We start from the raw sequence: 17,817 nt of genomic DNA, 5'->3' as shown, positions 1-17,817 counted from the left end.
AATACTATAAATACTAATAAAACAAACGGGGCGGGGCACTTTGAGAGGGCGAGAGACGTCCTAGGGATTTTTGGTATAAAATTACATTGCATAAGCTCAAAATCTTCCTGAAATATCACCCGGAAATGATAGTGTTACACACAGACAGAATGTATAAATTTACGACCTTGAACTTTGACCTCTTGACCGCAAAATCAATAGGGGTCTTCTTTAGGCCACAGGGAGTGGTTATGTAAAATTTCATTGCAATAGCTCAAATGGTTCTAGAGATATCGTGTGGAAACGATGTGTTTTAACAGACAGAATTTGCTTATTTATGACCTTGACCTTTGACCTTTTGACCTCAAAATCAATGTTTTAAAGTGATAGGGAGTTGCTATGCTAAATTTCATTGCAAAAGCTTATTCTTGAACATAAAATAAATTACATATATTAACAGATACTGTGAAATCACCCAAATTTTTTTTCAAGCGGGGGACTTCAAGTTTTTGTGGATGATACATCTAAGGATGCACACTAATGGACTTGCTTCGGATGCTGAATACTACATATTTCAGTAATATGACAATTTTAAAAGTTGTGTGTGGGATAAAAACTATAAGGCTTATATAACATTGTATAAACCAAACTTGCATAAATGCTGCATCAAGAGATGAAAACTCTCAAATTTGCTTCAGATGCTGGATTATATTTTCATGAAGAAGAACTAGTTTAAATTTTTTATGTAGGTCTATTTCAAAGTATCAGACAAAATTGCTTAAATTTTTCATTTTTGCTTTTAATTGTGTGACAACCTTACTACAACATTCGTTGAGGTGAGCTGAATCTCTGAAGTTTTTTGTCAGCAACTTTCTAAACCGCTTGTAAACTTTAAAATATGCAGGTATTTAGGACACAATGTGTAAATGTGCATATTACCAACTAGGAAATTCCGAGGTATATTTTTTGCCCGCACTTTTTAACTTAGTCAGTGGCCATACCTTTTTTGAACAGTTTGTCAGCGCAACTCCTCATAAACCACTGCACAGAATTTCATCAAACTTTGCAGGTATTTAGGACACAATGTGTAGATGTGCATATTACCAGGAAATTCCGATTCCTTTATTTTTCTTAGAATTTCCGCACTTTTCAACTTAGGCATTTGCCCATACCTTGAATATAGAGATGAACAGTTTGTCAGTGCAACTCCTCATAAACCGCTGCACAGAATTTCATCAAACTTTGCAGGTATTTAGGACACAATGTGTAGATGTGCATATTACCAGGAAATTCCGATTCCTTATTTTTTCTTAGAAAATTCCGCACTTTTCATCTTAGGCATTTGGCCATACCTTGAATATAGAGATGAACAGTTTGTCAGTGCAACTCCTCATAACCCGCTGCACAGAATTTCGTCAAACTTTGCAGGTATTTAGGACACAATGTGTAGATGTGCATATTACCAGGAAATTCCGATTCCTTTATTTCTCTCGTGTTAAAATTGTTTTAACTTAGGCATTTGGCCATACCTTGAATATAGAGATGAACAGTTTGTCAGCGCAACTCCTCATAAACCGCTGCACAGAATTTTAACAAACTTTGCAGGTATGTAGGACACAATGTGTAGATGTGCATATTACCAGGAAATTCCGATTCCTTTATTTTTTCTGGGAATTTCGGCACTTTTCAAATTAGATTTTTGGCCATATCTTGAATATAGTGATGAACAGTTTGTCAGCGCAACTCCTCATAAACCGCTGCACAGAATTTCATCAAACTTTGCAGGTATTTAGGACACAATTTGTAGATGTGCATATTACCGGGAAATTCCGATTCTTTCATTTTTTTCCGGGATTTTCAGCACTTTGAGTTTTGGGGGAGCATGGGGTATGTGAGCTTGCTCACTTTTTCTTTCATTTTTGAAAGTGCTAGATCTCTTGATTATAATTTTTCACAGGTGAAAAGTTCTATTAAATTTGAATTCCTAATCATATTTGCAAAATTTATTAAACAACCCTTATATTTTTTTTGTCTTTAATTAAAGTGATCAAAAAACTAGAAATATGTCCATAGGACATGAATGCCCCGCCAAGGGTATATCAATAAATGCAACATGAAAATTTGAATTTGTTTATGAAATTTCAGAATATCTTGAATAGTGATGCAGTTGAATTGCTTACATCAGAATGTATCAGTATTTGAATTTAACACTAATTTAAGAAGAGTGAGGTCAAGGTCAAAGGAAAGGCCAAGATCAAAAAAAGTTGATGCAGTTGAAAAGCTTTCATCAGTATGTATCAGTATATGTTGTTGAAAAACACTATCTTGAATGGTTTCCTTAAAACTGACTTAATCACAAAAGTGAGGTCAAGGTCAAAGGAAATGTCAAAGTAAAAAAATGTTGATGCAGTTGAATAGCTTTAATCAGTTTGTATCAGCATATGAAGTTTGACACAAATTTAGGAAAAGTGAGGTCAAGGTCAAAGGAAAAGTCAATGTCAAATATTGATGCAGTTGAATAGCTCCCATCAATATGTATCAACGACAGACAGACAGACAGACAGACATTCTTTATTTCCTCTGCAGCAGAGATCAATGCATCAAACTATTAAGTATGTAACAATATTTGAACTTTGAAACAAAAATGTGGAAATATGTACACAAGTTACTGTCCATAATTTAAACACTATGTACATCATTTATCAGTTTTTTTTTAAGTTTTATACTTCATGTAAGTGAGTGTTCATTTCTGTCATCATACGCGCAACGCCAGTTGCAACAGCAAGCATAAACATTTCCCACTCCTCCTCAGATACGACAGAACCACGTCTTGATCCAAGAATGGTATCCGCAATTACGTCGTCACTATTATTTGTGAGGTTAACGTAAGATTGGACATTTATCGCGTTTACTATTTCGTCCATCAAGCTGTCTCTGCTAGCAAATAGCGTTGGACATTCAAGGAGAAAATGCAATGCAATATCACTAGTTGTACGCGTACACAATTTGCAGTTTACCTCCTCTTTAACGATGTCGACCGAGAGTCTAATTACTGAGGCTAATTTCCATATGTGTTTCCGAAACTTCAAACCGAGCTAAACACTCATTTAAGAAAAGTGAGGTCAAGGTCAAAGGAAAGGTCAAGGTAAAAAATGTTGATGCAGTTGAATAGCTCTCATCAGAATGAATCAGCATATGAACTTTGATAACACTATCTTGAATGGTATCTTTAAAACTAAGCTAAACACTCACTTAAGAAAAGTGAGGTCAAGGTCTAAGGAAAGGTCAAGGTTAAAAAAGTTGATGCAGTTGCATAGCTATCATCAATATCTATCAGCCTATGAAGTTTGATGAAAATATCTTAGATAGTTTTTTTTTAACTGAGCTATGAACTGAGTTAAACGCAAAGTGTGACAGAAGGACGGAAGACGGACATGACAAACACTATATGCCACGGCCATATTCATGGCGGGGCATAAAAATTATACTGAGGGCAATAATTGAATTATTGCTAAGTAAAGATATATCTTCAGTTAAGAGTTTAATGAAATATATGGAGATAACGAACAATATATTATTCAAGCTCAAAAGTCCATAAAACAACCCAAAACATCAGAAGTTAATTAAACCTTCCATATATTTCACACAAAGTAAGTGCATAAGTTTTTAGATAGAAAGAAAGGCAAAAAGGAAAGCGACAATTATATTAAAGATTCGAATAGTTTAACTACACGTATTTCTAATTTATAAGTTAAATATTTTATCACTATATATGTATCGAAGTAAAAGAAATTCTAGTTTTTGTTCATATTTGAACTTTACATTACCCAACTCTTCTCATTATTAGTTGGTATTCCCTGATCTTAGAAAGGAACAAGATATGTAACTTTGTGAAACACTGTTGCCCCCCAGATGGCAGCTTATAGCCAAGGTTAAAAAAAAATTCACAAATGCAAGTCAAACTCTGAAGTCAGGAGATGAAAAAATGTTTTAACTCTTAGAAGCCCAACCACCAAACATTCAGAAGTTATGGTCAAAGTTCAATTGCTTTAAAAGTAGCTCAAATTCCAAGGTCAAAGGGTAAAAATTAATGGTATCCAAGGGAAGGTCTTGTCAATTAATCCAAGGGAGGGTCTTCTCATAAGAAAAACGTCTGTGAGATATAAAAGCTCTAGACTAGCACAAAGTGTTCAAGAGTTAAGACAAAGGTTAAATTTTTCTTTTAAAGTCAGTCAAACTCCAAGACCAAGGTCAAATTTGATTGTATCCAAAGGAATGTTGTTACACAAGAAATGTACCTCTAAAATATGAAAGCCCTAGTACTTACTGTTCAAAAGTTATAGCCAAGGTTGTAGTTTTTGAAAGTGGGTCAAACTCTAAGGTCAAGGTCAGAAATATGATTATCTGATTACGGGGGCATTTCTAGACAATCTAATTAAAATCAGACTTCTGAGATCCGCGCCGTATACACTCTGCACAGTGTATACGGCGCGGATCTAAGAAGTCTGGTTCACCCCCCTCCTCTGATAAAAAAAGATTTAAAAATCTAGGTTATATTCAATACATCTAGGTATCAGAGCTGCATGCGGAAATGAAAATTTGAATTATACATGTATTCAAACGAAAACCACTTGCATTCTACTCATAGATTTTACGGAACTTCCTATCGGGTTTTCTCTAGAACTTATTTTTAAAATATTGAGTCCTAGAAACGTTTGACAGAAAGGTGGAAGTGCGCTACTGTATTCATTAACAATGACAACTAGGATTTCCCCTGTTTTGTATTTTCTTATCGAGATCATTCATAATATGAAATGAAATCATCCTTATTTTTTACTGTTTAGCTAAACACGTTACATTTTTGAGGACGTATCGAGAAGTGTAATATGGCTGAAACCGATAGTAATTCACAGTACGATGAATTTATCATAGATTCGTCTAAATTGCAACTGGTTCTTGAAATCCAAAATAAGGTTGAGCAAATGTTCAGTGTCAGTGTTTATGTCGACGAATCCACAGACGTTAAATGTGAAAAGAGCTGGTTGAAACTCGAGGGACAAAACTGTGACAGGAAAAATGCCAGGGTAATGACATTATCTATGAAAGAAAAAAAATCCCTATCACTGAATTTGTAAATCACAGTAGAAATGGAGAACATATGAACTTCTTGACAGTCATTATGATCGTTGAAAATTTTAGATTTACTTGATAAAGGTTAATTGAAAATTTACAGCATTATACCTATTGTGTTGTAAATTTTGCATTGACATACATTCAGTAAATCTAAATAAACAACTTGATTAGTTCACAGTGATAGAGTTGATAGCAAAAAAGGGCACTACATATAAGTCATTGATTTTAGCTCACCTGAGTTTAAGCCTCAGACGACAGATGAGCTTCTCTGATCAAAATTTGTCTGTGTCAGGGTCATAAACTTGTTATTATTTCAATCTCTCCCTCAGAATCAAGGAGCCAGTATCAACCAGTCCTAGTACAGAGCATACTGGGGTTAAGAGGAGATGATGAAATAAGTGAGAATTTCACGCAATTTTCTAGCAAAGGCTTTATTATTTCACATTGTAGGAAAACTACATGTAGATACAAGGTTGTGTAAATCATGACCCTTATTAAGGGTAAGTGGGGACTAGAATAGATAGTTGAACTATAACATAGGAATATGCCAGAAAAAAAAAATCACAAGAAGAGGGACGACATGATTATAAGTCATATAAATATGGAAGCATCCTCAGGTAGTGTATTCTTAAGTATGAATCAGGGGTAGGGCATGACCAATATGAGAAATAAAAAAAAAGATAAGAATATTTCACAAAAAATTCTTCCAAAGAAACAGAGCAAAAAAGAAAAAAATGCTGATGATGAACAGACTTAGATGAGCATTATGGACCATAAGTCTCTTGTTCAATTTCCAATATTTATTGTGGTGAAAGAGAAGACTATGCATCTGTTATTAGAACAAAGTTTTAAAAGCTGATCATGTCCATTGTAAGACATTATTTTTTAAGCTCTTCCAATGTGTCCAAGGAAGTGGAATTTGGAGTTTGAATATGGGCATTTACAAAAGGCAGAAAACATAACCCATCAAGAAAAACTAAAAGTGCCTGTATTTATGATATAATGTTAAATTTTAAAGCTTAACAAATTTTTGGTTTCACTGTTTTAACTTTTCTTTTTTTTACCCTAGGAATACATTTTGGCAGTCTGTCACCCAGAGTCTAAACAAAAACTTCAGATCAAGGACACCAACAGCGAGTTGTTTGATAAAGAAGTTCTTGAAGATATAGAAATACAGACTTGTGCATTGATAACACTCCAGGATAACAATATTGAGATATGTGGCACAGAACTTGCAGTGATTTTAGCAATGACTTCATTGGAAAGTAAAGGAGCAGTAGGTATTGAAGATATGGAAGCTGATGGAGAGACAGAAGAAAAGACAGATTTATCTCAAAAACCCACGGCAAAAAACAGGTGGTCTCGAAAAATGGATTCACAGTTAGAGAGACTCTTGTGTGACCCCAAAAACCGCTCAGAAAGCATGTCAATTAACGACTTTTCCAAAACCTCTCCATCCATTAAGATGACGATTTTGAAGTGTATGCAAGAAATGGATGATATTAGTGACAGTGATTTATTTCCGAGCTGTAGAGATGATGCAGGAGCAGCGCCTTCCTATAGATTACCCATTTATATCGATGATGAAAGTGAGGAAGAAAAAGTAGATAGTAATTCTGCAGATGGAAAAAGTGTGAAACAGTTGGCAGAAAAATTGACTACAGCTCAGATTTCTCCCAGCTCATCCCCTCGACCAGTTAAACAAAAAGGGAGTGGATTTCCTGAAGAGGAATATTTCAGATCCTTTGGGAAAAGTGTAGGATACTCTGAGGCAGATGTGGAAGTTGGATTACAGTTATGTGATGAAAAAACAACACCAGCAGACTTTCTGGGCATATTAAATCAGGTGCAGGAAAATAAAAAAGAGGGAAAAGACACAACTAATGGAGCAACAGCGAATGTTCCTCAAAAGAATAACTTCCCACCTCCTCCTGATGTGCCCTCCCCATCTTCCACCCCAGTAAATGGAAGAAGAAGTCTCCCTAAGGAATACAAGAAAAAGCTTGTGAAAGACTTCTCAGAGGAAACAGCTGACCTCAGTGTTGAGGAGCTGAAGAGGAGAAATGAAGAGAGACAGAAAGTGTTGAAGACGGCCTTTGAGCAGGGATCTAGTAATGTGTCGGATACAAAATCACCACAGAAAAAGAAAAGGAAGAAGAAGAGACGAAAGAAAGGCAGTGGTCCTGTAAAGTTTATAGGTGAAGGATCGAAGGAAGACCCAGCTATTGTCAGTGGCTCTGATGATGATGAAGAGCAGACTAAGGTGATGACTATCTGGAATGAGAATCTTGATGAAGATTCAGAAAGTGATGACTGTATGATTGTAGATGAAACATTCCCAACCACTGCCCCTTCTAAGACTACTAACCCAGACAAAAGTTCAAATCAACCTAAGGCTGTAGTCCAAAACCAGCCAGAAATTAAACAGAAACCTTCAGGAAGTGATCAACCCTCTAGTTCAGATACTTTTCAGAGTACAGACTCTAGCCAATCCTCAGGGGAACCATGGAAAGTGGTTCAAAATCAAAAAACAGGGCAGCGACAGTTAAGATTTGACCAACCACCCCCTCCTCTTTTCCCCACAAATCCAGGTGATTTTCAATTTAATAGAGGACCATCAAATACCAGAGGGGTTTCCCGATGGGACGTACCTCCTCCAAACTTGGGACAAAAAAATTTGTATCCTCAGCAAAATCAAATTCCTCCCCCCGCTGTTGTTACTGCCCCAGTCTTGGGTGCTGGAGGAGCCCCTCCTAACCAGCAAAAGAATCTACGCTATGTCGTAATCGATGGCAGCAATGTGGCTATGAGGTAAGAAAATGATAAGAAACACATGTAAATAATGAAAGTTTTAAAAGTTGTATTTTAAAGTTGAAATTTATTAAATTTATTCAAATGTTGAAAGGTGGCTGAATTTGAAGTACATTGTAATATTTGCTACTTTTTTTCAGTCATGGATGTGGTAAAGTATTTTCCTGTCGGGGCATTAAAATAGTAATAAACTACTTCCTCCAGCGGGGACACACCCAGGTCACAGCTTTTGTTCCAGAGTGGAGGCGATATCGCGAATCCAGTGATGTTAGAGAAAAGTATCTACTAAATCAAATGCAGGAGGAGGGACATGTAGTTTTCACTCCGTCAAGGAGAGTTAACAATAGACTCATAGCATCTTATGATGATAGGTAATGAAGAACAGAGAATGAATAAATATTTATTCAATTACCTTTAATCCCAAAAATTTAAAATTTAAATGAATAAAGTAACATTTCATATCTTTCTTGCATGTAATTGAGATGTGCTGGAATTTGTTCACTTTTGTGTCATTTGAAAGAAAGATTATTTGATTGCAAAAACATAAAAGCAAGCAACTTTAATGTCGTAAGAATATTTTAGCAGTAGGAGAGTTATTTCATGATTCAGCAAACCTTTTCTTTCCACAGATTTATTCTGGAGCTGGCTGAGAGAGAGGATGGTATAATCGTATCCAATGATCAGTACCGAGACCTGATGCTGGAGAAAAACAGCTGGAAGAAAATTATTGAAGACAGGTAAGGATTGTCTTGTTGAGTTCCTTGAGGCCAGAAATCTAAGAACAGTCCTGAATATGTTTTGCTGGCATGATAAGAGGTCACATGAATAGATGGAAAACAAGATGTGTTTATGAATCACTGATGTCCTCATTATATCACAGTTATTGGCAAATGTAAAAGTTTCTGAAGTGCAAGTCAAACTTCAAAGTCAAGGTCAAGAGATTAAAATGTATTACCATAAGGACTTGTCTCAGTGATTTTACCTTTGAAATATGAAAGCCAAAGCACCAACTATTCGAAAGTTATGGCTAGGATTAAACTTTTTAAAATGTGGGTCAAACTCCAAGGTCCAGGTCAAAAAGTTAAATTAATGGTACCCAGAGTAAGGCCTTGTCATTAAAAATATACGTTTGAAATATTTAAGTCCTAGTACAAACTGTTCAAAAGTTGTAGCCAAGGTTAAGATTTTCAAAAGAAGGTCAAGTTCTAAGCTCAAGGTCAAAAGGTCAGAATTGTTGGTATCCAAACAAAGGCCTTGTCACATGGAACCCATCTGTTAAATATGAAGGCCCTAGTACCAACTGTTCAAAAGTTAAGGACAGACGAGATGTTCCTTAATAGTAGATAAATTTTTCTAACAGTTTGTCATTAAAGTACTGTAAATCACTTTTTATTCGCGAGAACTTTATTTTCGCGTAATTACGCGAGACAGTGTGCTCGCGAAAATTTAATTCTCGCGTATAATAGTATTCCTTGAGATTATATAGAGCAATAACCACAATTTGTGAAAATTTTGTCTCGCTTACCAAGAGTCAATGACTATCTCGTGAAAAAAAGGTGTCGCGAAAATTTAGTGATCTACAGTATTGTTACTAAAACATGTTTACTCACAAAAAATTGAGGTACCTTACCAGGCATTTCTGCAAGATACCAGGGTAGTTTTTCTTATATAATCCTTTGGCGAAGATAAATAATTTTCAAATTTCAAATGTTTAAGTGTTTGGATTTTTTAAAAACGTTTAGAAACTGGTTTAGAAATCAGAATGTTATGAAAATTTTGAATATTTTTCATACATTACGAAGATATACAAAACAGATTTTGAGGAACGTCTAGTCTGACCTTAAGGCCAAGGTTAAGTTTTTTAAAAGTGGGTCAAACTCAAAGGTCAAGGTCAAATATATTTACATACCAGTATTCAGGTCTTGGCTAAACAAATATACATGTAAAGTGTTAAAGTCTTAGCTCCACCTGTTCAAAACTTATGAACAAAAGTTTAATTTTGAAAAATATGTGAAAACTCCAAGATCAAGGTCAAAAATATGTTACCTAAAGAAAGGCCTTTTCACAAGGAATACACTTGTGAAATATGAAAGTCATAGCTAAGACCTTTGAAAAGTTATGAACAAGGTTAACATGGTTAATGTTTTTGTGGACTTATAGACAGGTGGAAGGATGGACAAGACAAAAACAATATACCACGAATCTTTTGACGAGGGCATAAAAATATAATAATTTCCTAGTATACATGTAGTTAAATAAACCAGTTGATTTAATTCAGCATCGGGACCTCTTGTAAGATCCATTTTCTGTTCTTCACGCTTACCTTGTACTATTATTGTTTATTGCAGACTTCTCCTATTCTCCTTTGTGGGAGATAATTTCATGCCACCCTTTGATCGGGGCCACAATGGGGAATCAAAGTTTTACATAGAAATATATAGGAAAAATCTTTGGGGAAAAGCTGAAACTTATGTGGAAGCCCTCGGAAGGCATGGTCCAAACTTAGATGAGTTTTTAAGTAAAACACAGGGTAGGAAAAGGTATATTTATATGTATATAAAACTTGGTTCAAATTAAGATAACATCAGAATTCAGAATTCTTTAAAATCTATTCCAATCTTTAATTCTATTTTCTCTTTATAAAATGGCTACAAACCAGTAGAGCTAGAGTGTTAATGTTTGCAGAGATTTCTGATTTCTTTGAAAATCTAAAGAAGCTTAATTTTGACAATAAGATTCCAAACTGTCTAAGGGAATATTGGTAACTTAAGCAAAGATACCTTGGAAAAGCCAATATCACAGAGTTTAGCAGCATAAAAGTTCTGTCTTTGCTACAGTTTAAATGTAGGCATAGCAAGTAGAAATTCAGATGCACAAAAGTTGTTCAATTACGTGAATAAACCATGAATATGTCATAGAAATTTTTTATTATTGTGTGCTTGATGTATATTTTATTAACGTTGAGATAATATTTTTAATTTTTGTAGACATACTGTTCCATACTATCAGGAGAGAAACCCACAGATCAATGCATGGAATGCTGGGAAGAGGCAGCGTGAAAATTTCAACCCAAGACCTGCAACCCAACCATATCCTGGGGGCCCTCCAGCACGTGCCTGGGTCAGGCCCCAGTATTTACAGGGGCAAAGACAAAATAACAATCAAATGCAGCAGGGGGGTCAAGGAAGAGGGGGCGGGGGGAGAGGTCAAAGTCCCCAGAAACCTGCAGGACCCCTGAGGAATAAAGCCAAAACTAAAGAAATAGAAGATCAGCTCAGAGCTATATTTCCTGAAAATGGAGGAAAAATCAATGAAATTCTGCAGAATCATCCTTATGAAACGGATGTGGAGAAACTATCAAATTATTTAATGAATGCTGTTTTTTCAACGTAAACAGTAAACTTGCTAATAAATATGTGTACATACTGCACATGAGTTTGAAGCACCACAATTCTTTCCAATTCCAACTAGTCTTTTGATGGTCTGATGTAAATCAGATTGTCACTGTATGAAAAAACCAATACTTGGTGTAAAATTGTGCTTTGTAAAAGTGCTGTTCATTGATTTTCATTTGCAAAATAAAACTTTTTTTCTGTATGTCAAGTAACATGTTCACTAGATTGCTGATGTGATGGACATTGTTGAAGAATCGAGAATATTTGCAATATCAACTTTCATAACAGCATTAATCATGAAGAATTTAATCAAAAATATTAGTGGAGATGTATTGATGCTCATGCACATGTATTATAAGGCAGCATTATTATAAAATGAATTTGTTGAAGCACATTTATAAAAGAATACCAGTACCATATAGGAGGCCACATTACATTGTATTTAACTAATGCATAGATTCACTTTTTTGTGCCAGAATAGCCATCATTAAAATTGCTTTTTGAGAGATTTCAGTTTATTTAAGAAATGTATTTCAGCTAAGGCAGTTCTTGAAGGTACAATTTAAATCATTCCACCCAGGCACATGTGTACATGTATTTCCATATGAACTTTGAAATAACACTATGCATAACTTATATTTACATTCCAAATATTGATTTGTATCATTTGAACACAGAGATTAGATTGGAGCTCTCTGACTGCAGTTCTATTCCTTGTCAGTTTGTAATCCATGGCTGTGTATAAGAATTTCTTTCAAAGGAATCTTGAAGAGAAAATAATCTTAAGTAATTAATACATGTACCTTGTATGAAGTCATCTAATGTCCTTTGGATGGAAATTTTTAGCCATCATAACCAGATTTGAGAATCAACATTTGATAAATATTTTTTGAACTGTTCAGCTTGTCTAAAATGACTGGATTTTAACTAGATCTGATTGAATGTTGAGATACATGTATATTACATGTAAAGGCCACACCCTTGTTTAAGACACGCAGGGGAAAATCCTGAGAAAAAAGGCACAAACTTTTGAACAATTTTTGACATAAAAAAGTGAAACCTATCCATATGACATTACTGTATATGGAGAAAAAAAAAACAAGAGGCCCACGGGCCTTATAGGTCACCTGAGTATCATGTAACAACTTTTGAACAATTGAATTTGGTTCATGTTTTAAACCAGAAGCCATGAAATTCACAATTTTAAAAGATGCACCATTGCTCATCATAATGACACACTTAGCTTGCTTACTCTAGTTACTTAATACCCAGGGGTAGATCAGAGTAACAAAGAAAAAATGCACTACCAACTTATAACCAGTTGTGAACCCCACCCTAAAAGAACCACTGACCCTGGGGCCACATATTTCAAAATTTTGGAAATTTTATCATAAATTTTATTTCATCATAAATGGTTGATTAATACTAAAGAGCAGATTTCAAAGCATTAATTTATTTTCAGACTATGTAACCCCCCCCCCTACCCCTGACCCAGGGGGCATGAAATTAACCATTTTGATAGAGCACTTTTTTTCATCATAACTACATATACTTAGATCATTGGCATAATACCCAGGTGCAAAGGAAAAGATTTTCAAAGAATTAAAGTAATTTCATTATATAATCAAAAGACCCCACTTACACAAAATGGGTAAACCCCTGACAAAGGGGCCATGAAATTTACAAATCAGGTTGAGGCACTCTTGCTCATTATAATTATATACTAATTTAGTGTAACGGGATAGCGCTTAATGGCTATCCCACTTCTGACACCAAAAATTGTAACGGGATAGCGCTCAATGGCTATCCCACTTCTGACACCAAAAATTGTAGCGAGATAGCGTCCAACGACTATCTCATTTAAGTATTGCTATAGTGGTTCTAGAAGACAGGAGTAAACTCCCTTTTTAAACACTGAGTCAACAACTGTAACTCGAAATTTAAGTTTTATAAATTTATTGAGTCTGCAAAACCAACATGAACAATTTTAATGCAAAAAAAATAATATCCAAGCCTTTTAACCACCCTTTTTACTTGACAAATATCACAATATTAATTAAATTCCAAATAAATAGCCGGATCTCGAAATAATCGAAATATATGGCTAAATGACTAAAATCCTATCTTTTAAACTTAACTATCAATGAATACAAATGGAAATTTAGATACGATCGGATCCTGAAATAATCAAGATATATGATCGTAAATAAACCCCCAAAGCTGTAAAAATTAAACTTTCCCTAATTAAATTAATCCAATTACCAAATTACAATTAACTGATTTAACAATTAGCAAACAATTACCAATTTCGTCTAAAAGCCCAAAATAATTACGTTAACCCTAACATCAAAAATAGCAGACTCCCCGATTTACGGAAGAATCTCCCCTTTTATACTCTAGTGAAAATTCGTATACAAAACTCTTACGAATTCGTATAAACTCTTACGAATTCGTATAAATTCTACGGAATATACGGAAAATCTTATACGGAAAATAGTTCCATTAAGATAATTAGAACAAAATAATTATTTCACCATAAAATAACTTGACTTTCATTCATTCAACAATAATTAATTAATTAATTACCTTATAACTGTACATTTTCACTTCTATACAAAACTCCAGGGCGTATAAATATACACCGCGGATCAAGAGAAAAATAAACCGGAAGTATACCATAATGCAATGCGCCGCCATGTAAATAGAAAAATAGACTGTCTGCAAGCCTACAACACGTGTCTGCACAATACAGGTAAAATACCAGTGAAAAACGTAATTTAAACAAAACATCTAGTGTTCCATACTCTTTTAACAGCATTTATACAATTATTTCAACAAGGACATCATTAAATACGAAAGGATATGCATGTATTACATGTACTCGTTCTACTTTCACTTTGCATACGATGACATGAAAAGTTGTGAATCCAATTTTAGAACCTCACATAATAAATGTACAATACATACGATCAAATTACTCAAATCGTGAACCATATAAAGTGTTAAATTAGTATGCCTGGATATGTAATTTAAATACAAATAAAACATGGGGACTTGAAATGACCAAACTTTACACTACCCCTCCGTTTAAAGATTCATGTCCTCATGAATAATAATACTATGGCAATGCCATTACAGAAAAATATGTATAGTTCATGAGATTGTGAATATTAATAACAAAAAAGCATTCATAACAAGTTATCAACATGTAAACTGCTCATCAATTCCCTCACGAAATTTTCTATAATATACATCAAGTTCACCTCAATGGTACCTTAATATGTTATACCTTTATAACATTTTACACATATACAGTCATGTCTGTATTAACAAAAATCCACCCCTAACCCACATCTACTTAAACAGTTTACCCAAATTTACATTTTCATCCATATAGATTATGCAAAACACTAACAATACAAATTCAATTTAATCTTAACTATAATTTCCTTACTTCCTCCTATTAAATTCTGCCTGGTATCCATTCCTCTGCCTTACTGGAGACCTGGATCTTCTTGTAGATTGATGCGCAAAGTCACTCCTTGTATATCGGTTAGGTTCACTCCTGACTGTTTGTTATCTAGAATTTACTGCTCAAATTTGTTGATCTTGTCCTTCAAGGTCACATGTTTCCAAACTCTGGCCAGGAGTATGGAAACAGGGATCTTGTTCCACGCCGGATCTCTGCAAGAAAGAACTACACATTTCAAAAGATTTTTCCAACATATAAATCTGTAAGTCTTAAACAGGTACAATGGAATTTCCATCCCCCTTAGTATTGTTCAATTGAGCAGAGTTATTCCCCTTTTGGGAGTTTTCAGTCAACTGTATCCTTCTAGTTGGCTGGTGACTTTGTTCAGAGAGGCTTTCTGAAGACAATATCACTTCTACATTTTGAGGATCTACAAGTTCAGCTTCCCCTAAAATTTCATCTTGTTTGATAATAACATCTGTCTTGAAGGGATTCATTACCCTTATCTTTGCGCAAACTTTATTTTCTAAGTCTGTCAAACATGACGCCATCAGAAGAGAAAATCTATTGTTGAAATCTTCTGAAGGTTAAATACAAAATACATAGTAGGGTAAATTCTCGTCACTTTCAAACCTGTCAACAAAAACATCAATTAATTGCTCACTGTATGCAGGAATTGTAAAATTCTCTGCAGCTAAGACCCTTCTAGTTTTCTCTGTCAGTTGCCTGACCTTGATTTTATTTCCTCTGAAAGTAATGAAATTGTCATGTAATTCTATTTTAACAGGTCCATTTTCTTTTTTTAATAAAATATCTAATCCTAAAAGAGCTTCATCTTGAATTTCAGCCACAATAATTTCCTCTGTGAATTTTACGTGGCCCAGTTGAACTTCAAAAATGGCTTTACCCAACTCATTCAAGGGTTCCCCATTAACACTAGTTAATGAATTTGACTGTTTTAGTTGTGGTCTTGATTCTCTGGGGATTCTTTCAAAAATCCTTTTAGATATGATTGACCTTGTAGCTCCTGTGTCAGTGGTCCATTCTATTTCTACACCCTGTACGGAACCACTTATATATATGCCAGGACTCCCATTTATCTGCCTGAGGATGTATTCAAGAGAGGAACCATGGTGCTGAAGATCTTCAGAATTAGTACATTCATCTTGTACTGGTCTACAGGAATCTTCCTGACCACACCTGTGGATTTCATCTGCAACAAAATCATGACTCAAACTTGGATTATCAAACGAAAATAAATTGTAGTTTACCTGACCTGCATTTACATATGACACTGGGCAGTCTACCTGACTGTCTCCCAGGTCACATGTACTATCCCGGCAGTCTACCTGACTACCATCAAGGGATTCAGAAATTGGATCCACCCCCCAGTCTTCCTGACTGAATCCATGACTTGCTATCCCAGGTACCACCCCACAGTCTACCTGACTGTGTCCAAGACTCGCAATTCCGGGTACCACCCCCCAGTCTTCATGACTGAATCCATGACTTTCAAAATCCGGTACCACCCCATCCGACTCCACTTTGAGTACTAAATTCAGCTGCTGTTCAGCAGTATGAAGTTTGTCCAAGTTTGTGTTACACCTATCCACCGTTATGATATTTGTAGAACCTTTTCCTTCAGCACCAGGGTTGTCCTCTGTTTTCTTTTGGCTAAAATTAGAATAATTGTTGTCAATATTAACAGAACAATCAAGAGTTGGGCCATTTTCAAAATTCAACTGGGTCATCTCTCGGCCAACAGAGCTGACCCGTTTTAGTTTAACGAAGGCTTGAAGACATTTGCACCAGGATTTAATGGTGCATTATTATGCATCACTTCTTGCTTTTTCTCACTGGAGCAGTTTCTGGCAAAGTGCCCTTGCTCACCGCATCTAAAGCAAATTAAAGGTTTCCTGGGCCGTTGCACTTGACTTCCACTGTTGGGCTGAACTGCAGTTAAAACTTCTTGGATGACCTGTTTCAGCTCAGTTTTTGTTATAAAATCTGACTCAGATCCCTTTTGGCCTTGCTTATCTAAGTTACTAGAGGGGCTCTTCCCTTTGGATTCTGTGTGTTGTTCTCTTTTATTCCATTTTTTCGTATGGCTTTTGCTATCCTTGTAAGAAGTTTCTCCTTGTGACAATTAATCCTTACTACTCAACACTTGTCTTACAGGTCCTTTGCGGGGGGCATACTTTCGCTCATCATCTGCTCTAGGGTATCTAGTAGCTTCCTCATACTCAATGACGAACTCCGTAGCCTCCTCAATTGTAAAAGGATCCCGGTTCAATTCTACGTGTAAACGAGCTTTCTCACTTGATAAACCAAGTAAAAATCTGGAGACTAAGTCCTCTTGTTTTGTTTTGTTACCCCTATCTGGATAGGCCTTATTGTATAGACTCTTAAGTTCTACTGCATAATCCTGCACAGATTCTCCATTTTTCTGGTCTCTGCGTCTAAATTTAGTCTGATAGGTCTTGTTGGTCTCAATAATACCAAAACGACTTTCTAATTCTTTGAGGAGTTTCTTGTAATTGGACAAAATGGTTGGTCCTAGCTCCTCAAACACAAACTCACCTGCATGACCTTGTAACCTTGGCAACAATTGACCTAGTTTTTCTCTGTCTGTCCAACCATTGTGTTGAGCTACTGCTTCAAACCTGTTTATATAAGCTTTCCACTTCTCATCAGACTCTCCCTTAAAGGCTGGAAGTTTTACTGAATGACTGGAATTTCTGTTACCAAATATCTTTGGGGTTGACCTGGATCCACTTGACTGTGCTGTTCTTTCGTCGTCAGTATTCGAGTCCTCATCAAGCTCAGTAGTAGTATAACCAGTGGCTAATGGTAGCCTCATCCTTGATGTCTTTCTGTTAACTCTGCAAACTGATGTAGGTTTCCTCCGGATTTTACTTCTCCCTCTAAGTCCTTGATCATCTCTGTTGGTTTCTCTTTCTTGAGTGGCTTGACTGTCTTGGTTGCTATTGCTAAGGATCTTACCTAAATCACCTGTCATCCTGTGGA

The 17,817-nt window shown here is 35.5% G+C and overlaps 1 protein-coding gene across 1 annotated transcript; it reads left to right on the top strand.

The window, feature by feature from the left end:
• Positions 1 to 4,734: 4,734 nt before the first annotated feature.
• LOC134243999 (NEDD4-binding protein 1-like) lies at positions 4,735 to 12,034 on the top strand. The gene is made up of 7 exons (XM_062726241.1): positions 4,735 to 5,063; positions 6,182 to 7,923; positions 8,064 to 8,294; positions 8,553 to 8,660; positions 10,272 to 10,321; positions 10,403 to 10,463; positions 10,911 to 12,034. Exons 1-7 carry the CDS (start codon positions 4,866 to 4,868, stop codon positions 11,314 to 11,316), a joined length of 2,796 nt encoding a protein of 931 aa, XP_062582225.1. The 5' UTR covers positions 4,735 to 4,865; the 3' UTR covers positions 11,317 to 12,034.
• Positions 12,035 to 17,817: the final 5,783 nt, after the last annotated feature.

Source organism: Saccostrea cucullata, unplaced genomic scaffold (genome assembly GCF_032062105.1).
Source record: "Saccostrea cucullata isolate Sc308-1 unplaced genomic scaffold, CSIRO_AGI_Scuc_v1 ctg3, whole genome shotgun sequence".
NCBI classification, from domain to species: Eukaryota; Metazoa; Mollusca; class Bivalvia; order Ostreida; family Ostreidae; genus Saccostrea; species Saccostrea cuccullata.
Note: the sequence above shows the minus strand (reverse complement) of the source record. Positions and strands in the feature narration are given on the sequence as shown.

What these genes read in the sequence shown, in the direction of transcription:
- LOC134243999 (XM_062726241.1), top strand. Translation starts at nt 4,866, where the DNA reads ATGGCTGAAACCGATAGTAATTCACAGTACGATGAATTTATCATAGAT. An exon ending in GTGACAGGAAAAATGCCAGG is followed by an intron (nt 5,064 to 6,181) that starts GTAATGACATTA and finishes TTTTTACCCTAG; the next exon opens with GAATACATTTTGGCAGTCTG. An exon ending in AAGAAAATTATTGAAGACAG is followed by an intron (nt 8,661 to 10,271) that starts GTAAGGATTGTC and finishes TGTTTATTGCAG; the next exon opens with ACTTCTCCTATTCTCCTTTG.